Source organism: Littorina saxatilis, linkage group LG9 (genome assembly GCF_037325665.1).
Source record: "Littorina saxatilis isolate snail1 linkage group LG9, US_GU_Lsax_2.0, whole genome shotgun sequence".
Classification (NCBI taxonomy): Eukaryota; Metazoa; Mollusca; class Gastropoda; order Littorinimorpha; family Littorinidae; genus Littorina; species Littorina saxatilis.
This window is the reverse complement of record NC_090253.1, coordinates 42,897,879-42,908,231: the sequence shown is the minus strand read 5'-3', so window position 1 is coordinate 42,908,231 and position 10,353 is coordinate 42,897,879. Positions and strand designations below refer to the sequence as shown.

At 43.8% G+C, this 10,353-nt stretch overlaps 1 protein-coding gene across 4 annotated transcripts; it reads right to left on the bottom strand.

Annotated features, from left to right (window-relative positions):
• Positions 1-1,187: 1,187 nt before the first annotated feature.
• LOC138976155 (uncharacterized) lies at positions 1,188-9,058 on the bottom strand. 4 transcript variants are annotated; one of them, XM_070348993.1, is made up of 6 exons: positions 8,901-9,058; positions 6,891-7,126; positions 5,467-5,717; positions 4,803-4,950; positions 3,040-3,273; positions 1,188-2,604 (listed from the first exon to the last, which is right to left on the bottom strand). In XM_070348993.1, the coding sequence occupies exons 2-6, from the start codon at positions 6,978-6,980 to the stop codon at positions 1,915-1,917; spliced, it is 1,413 nt and encodes a 470-aa protein (XP_070205094.1). In that variant the 5' UTR covers positions 6,981-7,126; positions 8,901-9,058; the 3' UTR covers positions 1,188-1,914. The 4 variants fall into 4 exon arrangements, with proteins under 4 accessions (XP_070205094.1, XP_070205095.1, XP_070205096.1 ...); XM_070348994.1 differs by having other exon boundaries at positions 6,891-7,215; positions 8,901-9,056; XM_070348995.1 differs by having other exon boundaries at positions 6,891-7,113; positions 8,901-9,052.
• Positions 9,059-10,353: the final 1,295 nt, after the last annotated feature.

Sequence of the window (10,353 nt, the reverse complement as noted above, 5' to 3'; positions counted from 1 at the left end):
TGTTCGGCCTGCATGAAGTTTCCCAAGCATCCTCTTTGAAAAGGGATGTTTTTGGTAACGTCAGTGTAGCTGCACTGGGAACTTGATGAGGCTTCTTTTTAATGTTCCTCTGCAATTTTCTGTTTCAGCACATTCAGTCATCAATGTAAAAAAAAAACTTGACTAAATGTAAAAACAGGCTTTTGAGTTCTGTATGCATAATCCATCTGCAAAAGTGCCAGCACGCCTAAATATTTGTAAAATAACTTCTGATTTAAAAATGTAGATCTACACCAGAGATTCGAAACTTTGTGACCGGACAACTAACAGGGTAAACTTGATGAAATATAATATTTATTTGGTATCACTCTGACTGGGTGGCCGAGTGGTAACGCACTTGCGCTCGGAAGCGAGAGGTTGCGTGTTCAGGCCGCAATTTTCTCCCCCCTTTCCTAACCTAGGTGGTGGGTTCAAGTGCTAGTCTTTCGGATGAGACGAAAAACCGAGGTCCCTTCGTGTACACTACATTGGGGTGTGCACGTTAAAGATCCCACGATTGACAAAAGGGTCTTTCCTGGCAAAATTGTATAGGCATAGATAAAAATGTCCATCAAATACCCGTGGGACTTGAAATAAAGTTTTAAAAAAATTCCATCTCACACGGCATTAAGTCTCAGGAAACATGAATACACGCATGCAGGAAAAAAAAATATGGGTAGCGCCGTATGTATGGCAGCTCGCTTTCCCCGGGGAGAAAGCAGCCCGAATTTCCATGAGGGTAACCTCACTGGACTGTAAATCTTATCCAATCCAATCCAATCCAAATTGCTGCTTCCATATTCAGCTATGAATCTTCAAACTACAATTTGATATATACCCCTCCCCATCCCTTCCACAAATCACATCAAACTGAGAGAGAAAACATAACTTGTCATTTGGTTCTGATCGTTAGATCTGAATGCAACTACAACTGAACGATGTGCACAGACTGAGTTCGAGATCTACTTAAATGAGTGAGCATGCCATATACCCACGCAACCCAAGACTCTCTCTCTCTCTCTCTCTCTCTCTCTCTCTCTCTCTCTCTCTCTCTCTCTCTCTCTCTCTCTCTCTCTCTCTCTCTCTCTCTCCCTCTCAAGCATGGTGATGCAGATATACGCTTTGAATGTGAATGGTTTTAAAGAGTAGGCCTAGTACTCAAGAGAAAGTAGGATGGTTTAAACCGTGTTTTATTCAGCAATGTATGGATATAATATATAATAAGCATGTTTAGGATCAACAACAAGCTATAAGCTTATAGTGTTGTTCCTAAAAGGAGAAACAAACATACGGATGACAGTATCTTGCAGCGAGACTTTAACATACGATAACAACCTCAAAAGGAGGTTATTTGTCCTTTTAAGAGAGTTACTGAGTAATATCAACGCTCAACTGGTTTCGTATGACATACTGGGTTCAAGGGACAAGAAACAACAATCAACAAAGCAAATTATTCCCTCAGATGTTTTCATTGCATGTTAAATTAGTTAGGACAGTAAATTAATTCACGTCAGTAATAATATTCCCTTGCTTCTTGTACCGCAGTGTCCAGTGCTGGCTTCCAAACTTCAAAGTCAAATGTTACTGTTTCTTCTGCGATCGAACTTCCATTCTGCTCTTACTGTTTTCGCCCTCTATATCAATCAAACACAACGGTTACAACGGAAATTGGACAACTTGTTAATGAATTCAGTGTTTAGAACTGCAGAGCTTCTTTTACGCACCTGAATGTTATCAATGTTGTATATTTTGTTTTCTTCGTCCATGGGCTGACACTCCCAAGTTCACTCATATTTTTGCAGGAGTTGCTTTTACGTGTATGACCGTTTTTATCCCGCCATTCAGGCAGCCATACGCCGCGTTCGGAATGGGCTATGACTTCTTCATGCCAAAGAATCACAGTTTACTTTTCAGTGCCGCACTGAACAGGTCAAGACCTAGGAGATGAGTCAGAGACATTGACCGAGACAGCCACAGGATGCTCAGCCAAAGGGGGACCACCCACAGCAAACGCTGGTAGTCACGTGGTACGAAGTAGCAAACAACCCACGTGACCCAGTGCATGGAAATCCCGTGAAGGAGACTGATCCAATACAGGAGAGCGTAGCGTGGACCTCGCATTCCGTACAGCATCGTCTGGCAAAAAATGACGAAGAGAAATCCGTAGAATGCCATCAAGGTCCAAGAGTCCTCCCAACCGCAAAAAAAGCCGTACAGCGTCAGGAAGTAGCAAAAGTTATCCGTGCAGAAGAACAGCACGCCCTCGATCTCCATAATATCCGTGATGTAGAGTGCCCAGTAGGACACGGGCTCGTACAGAATGGCCACCGCCCGCCGGATCCTTCCCTTGTCCAGGGCTTTGTAGTAAGGCAATGTCAGAGGCGGGCGGAGGCTGCCCATTCCCGTGGCGATGTCTTGGACAGTGCCGCTGTCGAAGCCGTGGTGGACGAACTGACCGGCGGCCACATAGTGCATGTAGTCGTTGCTGAGCCTGATGATGGGGGCACCGCTGGAGCCACGACAGGTGGGGGCATCGTAGAAAGCCAACGATATTCTATGACGGCGGGACATCTTGCCAATCGACACCTGCAGCACACAGAAAAAGGCAGTATGTTTAGTGCCACGCAAAAATAATGACACATTATCGTATGCATTTAGAGCGCTTACTTCCTTTTGTTTGTCAGATTTTGGTGCCACGCAGTTAAGCACGTTCGCAGCAGAAGGGGAACAATTCCTGAATTGCTAGACACACCCTTCATCTTAAAGCACATCTTACATCAGCGGGGAGATATTCTTTGTGCTTACTGCTACGCATATGTTGTCATTCAGTTGTCAGTGAATTGTTTCCAAGACTTGCAGGGAGGACATCAGCAAAATATTTGAAATCAGAAGTAACTCATCAAGTACACGGATGATTTCAATCTATAAATGTGAACCAAATATATATGATCCTCAAAAGAAGAAACAAAAACTTTTTCAACAAAAGAACCTTTTGGTTTAAACTTCTGCATCCCAGCGTACCTGCTTTGGTCTGCCGTGAGGATGAGATATGATTATGACGTCAATGTCACGTGACTGCCTGTACAACAGACGCTTGAGAGCGAAGACTCGCCATGAAAAGAACCTGTCGACTTTTGCCGCCCTTGCTGAAAGTTCCAATGCGTCTTCGATCCTCTTTTTCCCTTCAGGCTCCAAAGTGAAGGACGAATAATCCATGGACCACACAGACTTGAAACTCTCGCTACTACCTGCACACTGTAACACACACACACACACACACACACACACACACACACACACACACACACACACACACACATACACACACACACTCACACATACACACACACACACACACACACACACACACACACACACACACACACATTCTGAGACTCGGAAACAGAGACTGTTAAATTAGCTTATGTTCTGACCGATCATAAAAGTATTTTTGCAAAGATTTGAAAATCAGACGGCGTGGTTGGTTGGTTGGTTTTTGGATTTTGCAGATGCTAGCTGCTATTCGAGACCGTCAGACGGCGTGGACAGTGTTCTCATTGTGAGAAAAAAACCAAGGGTATCCTGTCATGTTGATGCTCAATTCATCGCCTTGAAAAGATGTCAGTTTACTCAAAAGGAGTCCGTGTGTCCTTTCATTGTGACGTCATTATTGCAGGTGCAATATTCAAACAATATTCCGCAAGCTCAACCTACATTCAGTAACTACATGGAATAAATTGTACTTCTTTATTTTATGCAAATCATGTTACCCAGAGAGTTTTGTATAACACACTAAATTCCGTTTTTCCGTCAGTAAAACGTAAAACCGCCAAAAACGGAATGCACCCGATTTTTTCAGTAAATGTTCAATAAATATGGCGCACATTGGCAATCACAGTTACATTCTATCTTCTTCCTTTATATTGACGGGCATTTTGGAGGTTCAAATGCAACTCTTATGAAAACCAGCACTGCCTGAAAATGTAAGGAAAAGCAATTAAAGGCGTTGGTTCACAAAATGAAACTCAGCACACAGTTATCGTCTCGCGCATAAATTTCTTCACAGGTATCTTTATATATTTTGCACCTACGCTTAGAGCAGGCATTTTTCTATATATTAACGAGCATGTTAAGTCCATTACACTCCACCCTTACCTGTCATAGTGCCTCTCAAAAGCCTTTCATGACATAACTTTGACTTCCAAAAGTAGGGGGTGTGCTTCAGAAATGAACTCTCACACTTAGTGTTTATAAGCTATCTCATCAGAGATACTTGCAACTAAAAGCCCAATGAATACACTTCCCTCTGATATGTATTTCATTAGATTGTGGCTTACAAAACGTCTTTTATGAGATTTGACATTATCCAGAAAAATCAAAAAGGACGTGACGTAACACAATTTCTGAAATGCAAGGCCTCCTGGTGCCGCTATGTGTTGCACGCAAACAATCTTTTTATTTGCTGTTTAACACCTTCCATTTACTTGATAGTTCACTCAAAGATATTTACTCTGCTGCCTGCGGTTAAGCTGATATTACCGATTTTTGCAACAAAGTGTTTTTTTCTGAAGTGCATTGTTCCAAAAAACTGGGCTACTTTGCCTTAAAATTGCGTATAGCTGCTGCCACTTTTGGGTACCAAGAAAAGTTGTTTCAAAGACTATATGCATTTGTCTGTCAAATAAAACCAAATTTGCTCGGGAGTACCTCCCGTGCCTTAAAATCGGCCTTAGAGCCATGTTTATTACTCGTCTATAACAGATTAAACACGTCATAAAGCATACCGTGACACCTTCACCTTCCCTGTCACTGAAGAAGATGACGTCAGTGTGGTCAGCTTCATACGGGTCAAGCACCACGTGCTTGCTGGTATGCACTACTGCCCCCCACCGGCTGTCATACGTCACGAAGCCAGACCCGCGATGACCGTACCTGTCACACGATAAGCAGCAGATGTGTGTGTTTTTTAATGAAAGAGGAATCCCCCCCCCCCCCTCACAGACACACACAGACGTCTTCTATGCGCTAGGCGTTTAATGATATACGATACCGATGCATGCACAGCCCGGTGGTGACCTTACGATTCATTTTCTACTGCTGAGTTGAAGATGACAAAGAAACATTTTTTTAACATTGTCATATCCTCGGGAGACTTACAGATTTAGTTAGCATTTTTGCATGACGCCATTATTCGCTTCATTAGGTCTTTTCCAGCTTTAATTCGCTTTTGACGTCAGAGATTTCACGGTACCGGGGTCAAGAGGGAATGTATTGGTTTGTTCAGTCAGTGTTGTGTCTCATTAACAAAAGATATTTGTAATGTGTGTACTAGTTTGTGGGTGTCCCTTGCCAATTACTGACGGTTTAACATGAGAAGGCTAGTACCTTTTAAAATAACCACTGAACTGGACAGACGTAACAACGACAGTGGCAACACCACATTCTCACTTTTGTTGCCGACGATCAGGACTGAGCTTGTGCACGTGCAGTTTCACCACTCGTGAGGCAATGTCCCGGATGTCCTGCAACACATGCTTGTGGCGCCACCTCTCGGGCAGATGTTTGAGATCAAAGTCAACGAAGGGAATGTAGTGATGATGATGTGAATCTGCCTTGGGGCAGAGTGCCTGGATGCCAGCTTCTGTGTTCTCTGGATGGATGATGGGGTCAACCTCGGGTACCAGACAACGTACGTTTTGCTGATAGAAAAATCGTTACAACACACTTTTAGCTGAAGTAAGTCAAAGATACAAGTACATGTATTTTTGAGGAACTGGCAATGGTTTGATTTTTGATTCGCCTAAGCGGTCAGAATCAAAAAGGGATTGGTTCAGGTTACAAATAAAAATTATAATAATTTTTAAAAAACGAATGTTTTTCTTGCATGCTTTAAAGGGAGATCTTGGAAACCTCAAAATCCGATTGATCTTTTCGAATGTTAAGGTCACAGTAGGGTCGACTTTGGTTCAATATGTAGGAAATTGTAATTTTTCTTGTGCTAAAAAAGCAGATTCTGAGTCATAAAACACGAGTCAAAGGCGAGCCGTATTAATTTAAGATTTGCTCTTCTTGTATAGGTTGGTCTCTGCAGATGTGTCTGTTTCATGCAGTGGTAAGTGCTGCCATTCCAGCCCCTCCGCCCACCAGCCCCAACCCTTGCCTATCACTAGGCCTGTTGCTATGAAAACCCTCCGCCCACCAGCCCCAACCCTTGCCTATCACTAGGCCTGTTGCTATGAAAACCCTCCGCCCACCAGCCCCAACCCTTGCCTATCACTAGGCATGTTGCTATGAAAACCCTCCGCCCACCAGCCCCAACCCTTGCCTATCACTAGGCCTGTTGCTATGAAAACCCTCCGCCACCAGCCTCAACCCTTGCCTATCACTTGGCCTGTTGCTATGAAAACCCTCCGCCCACCAGCCCCAACCCTTGCCTATCACTAGGCCTGTTGCTATGAAAACCCTCCGCCCACCAGCCCCAACCCTTGCCTATCACTAGGCCTGTTGCTATGAAAACCCTCCGCCCACCAGCCCCAACCCTTGCCTATCACAAGGCCTGTTGCTATGAAAACCCTCCGCCCACCAGCCCCAACCCTTTCCTATCACTAGGCCTGTTGCTATGAAAAAACCCCGCCCTCCAGCCCTAACCCTTGCCTATCACTGGGCCTGTTGCTATGAAAACCCTCCGCCCACCAGCCCCAACCCTTGCCTATCACTAGGCCTGTTGCTATGAAAACCCTCCGCCCACCAGCCCTAACCCTTGCCTATCACTGGGCCTGTTGCTATGAAAACCCTCCGCCCACCAGCCCCAACCCTTGCCTATCACTAGGCCTGTTTCTATGTAAAACCTGAGTTATCTTTGATTTATTTACCTTGGCCTCTGGGAAAATGGCAGCCAACCAGCCTGTGATAGGGTGCATCACGGAACCGAAGAACCTGCGTTGTTCTGGTGAGTCCTCCATTGTGAGGTGTACCCGCACAGATCAAAGCTTCAACACATTAGATTGTTTTAAGTGTTTGCGTCTTCTTCATGCCAGCTTGCTTGGTTTGATGGCTGGATTGTTGCCTCTGCTTTCTCTCTGGCTACCCGCCTGTCTGTTAAGTGTCCCTGTGCAATTAATCAGTCGTGGGACGAGTGGCTAGCTTTTAAGGGACAGTGCAGGGGTCACAGCATTGCTGAAGCAACGATTTGTCTTTCTGTCGCAGATTACGATATAAACAGTCAAAAGCTTTACACAACTTTCTCACAGATGCCTTCACATACCTTTAGTGTTGCCAGCCAAACGAAACGGTATGCGGCTTACCAGTTCGCATCTCCCGCCAAAATGTAATTAAACATTTCCCGTGAACACGTTTTGAGGCTCAAGTCGCCTCAAGGCTGTGTGGGGGATGCCAAAATGGACCCACATACCATCGTTTACAAAATGCTTACGTAATCACACACAACATCTTGACACAAAGTACCCACAACAGAAAGAATTCTCCCTCTCACCGAGACGAATAGACTTCCATAGTCTTTTAACCAAATGTGACCCTTCACCACGAAATGAGTCGCATGTCACCTCGCGCGGTTCTGCGCTATGCTTAATATCAGTCCGGGGAGTGTCTGGTAACAGTGTGAGGGTCACATTAGTCACAGGCTTATAACTCAAACAGTTTTCGCTCTTTTCTAAAACGGTTTTCACCACTGGATAGAGCATAAAATACTCTTTAAGAAAATGTACAAATATGAAAATCATGCAAAGGTGGCATGCGACTTATTCCGTGGTGGAGGGTCACAAATGAGTTCACGTGCTGGACTTGATGCTAACCTGGCCGAGGGCGACTCATGCCTGCCCGGAGGCAGTCCAAAATCAATACGTAAACAAATTACAGTTTTTGACTTGCATGAAAGTCAATGAAACTTGGTATTTGTTCAAACGGATAGCTGCCTGAGGCATGACTAAAAGCCTCAGAGCCTCCGTGCACCTGTCCTGACAGGTCCAGTAACTTTAAATGTGAAGTGTTATCCTCTTGGTGTGTGTGTGGGTGTGTATATGTGACCCTCCACCACGAAATGAGTCTCATGTCACCTCACGCGGTTCTGCGCTGGGCATAATATAAGTCCGGGGGGTGTCTATAGTAACAGTGTGAGGGTCACCATAGTCACAGGCTTATAACTCGAAAAGTGTTCACTCTTTTCTAAAACGGTTTTCACCACTGGATAGAGAATAAAAACCTCTTTAAGAAAATGTAAAAATATGAAAATCATGAAAAGGTGACATGAGACTCATTCCGTGGTGGAGGGTCACATTATGTTTGAGAGATTTGTTTCAATAAGTACTCATGTGCATATTCGTGCACTAAAAAAACCTGTAAATCTCATTACTTCGCGCATACCCAACACTACAGTTGTACCGAATAGCCAATTAGTTGGAAGGATCATTAAAAACCAACAAGCTATCAACAAACTTGTCAGACTTCCCTGACATGAATAATGACATAAAAATGGCAAGCTCTTCCTTTCACAACCCTTTCTCACCCAAGGGCTGTATTCGATGTAATACAATTCAGTATGCATGTTAGTAGCCAGCATCTCTGCTGTGTTTTGCTTATAATGTCTAACCAGGAAGTCAATAAGCTTTGAGTTTCCAATCGCGGTAGTAACCGCCGCATATTTTGCACTGCGTAATTATGTGTGGACTATACAAAATATTTAGTCGCTAGCCTCGTATTGAATGATATCACAATCATCGCGTACCTTTCCCGTGTCTGTTCATGATTCATTGCACAGTAGTGTAAGAAGTAGATCGCAAAGGCACAGCGGAATAAAACGATGAATAGACGGACGGTCATTGATTAGTACTCGAGACGGGACTGACATGAAACAAAAATGTTCTTACCTAAAGTATATGGAATTGTTGAACACAGCAGATAAAGATTGTACACGACAACAACACAAAATTCACTCCAGAATTCCAGACACAGATGCCGCAGCTAGTTTGATGAAACGAAAACTGAACTTAGACTACAAAACCAAAACTTCCCCATCATAATTATGAGAGGGGAGACTTGCTATTTTTAGAATAGGATTTTTCCGGATTGCTTGTTTCAAAAACGATCAGGCGAATAATCATAGAAGAAAACTTTTTTTAAACATGGACTGATGCAATACAAAGCGTGTGTACACCTGTGTTAGTCTGTTGCACTCTGTGCATGTGTTATTTACTGACTGTGTCTGTGTGAACGATGTTTCTGGTTGTTATTCTGTCCGGGTTTGATACTGACTTTGCCTGTGTTCTGTCACAGTTTTGTGTTTGTGATACTGAGATTGTGTGCAAATGGCTGCGTCCTTGTGTTCGATAAATGCCTGTGTGTGATACTGTGGATGTGGGTGAGTGTGAAAGAGAAAGAGAGAGAGGGAGACCAAACTCAGGGGATGTTATTGTATGGTTAAGAGACAGATCATGCACTTCCAAGTGATTGCCGAAACTCCCAAAGCGTGTGTGTGTCTGTGTCACAGAACAAGAACAAGAACAAGAACAAATCTTTAATTGTCTAAGGCCACAGCCCCTTACAATAGTGGTTAAAATAACAGCAATAGTATCTGCACAGTTATAAATTATAGTCACGCATAAAATTCAACAAATACATTAAGACCCTGATGACATGTCACTGAACCTGATTTATGTCTGTGTCACAGAGACATAGAATGTGTGTGTCTGCGAGTGTGCGTGCGTGTGGGTGTCAGTATTAAAACAATGCATCCCTTTTTCTGATAAATGTTGATAGTGAGATAAGAGACCAACAACCGGTATATCCAAATCATAGTGACTTTGTGCATACCACGGGCGGGGATATAGCTCAGTTGGTAGCGCGCTGGATTTGTATTCAGTTGGCCGCTGTCAGCGCGAGTTCGATCCCAGGTTCGGCGGAAATTTATTTCACAGAGTCAACTTTGTGTGCAGACTCTCTTCGGTGTCCGAACCACCCCCCGTGTATACTACATTGGGTGTGCACGTTAAAGATCCCACGATTGACAAAAGGGTCTTTCCTGGCAAAATTGCTTAGGCACAGTTAATAATTGTCTACCATACCCGTGTGACTTGGAATAAGGCCGTGAAAGGTAAATATGCGCCGACATGGCTGCAATCTACTGGCCGTATAAAATTTCATCTCACACGGCATCACTGCAGAGCGCCTAGAACTGTACCCACGGAATATGCGCGATATAAGCCTCATTGATTGATTGGAGTTTCCGCAAGAACTGCAGTGTTGTCAGCATACAACGACAAAAAGAATTCATGTGTTCGTGTACATATTTTTATCTTCACACATCACTTGGACACATTGTTC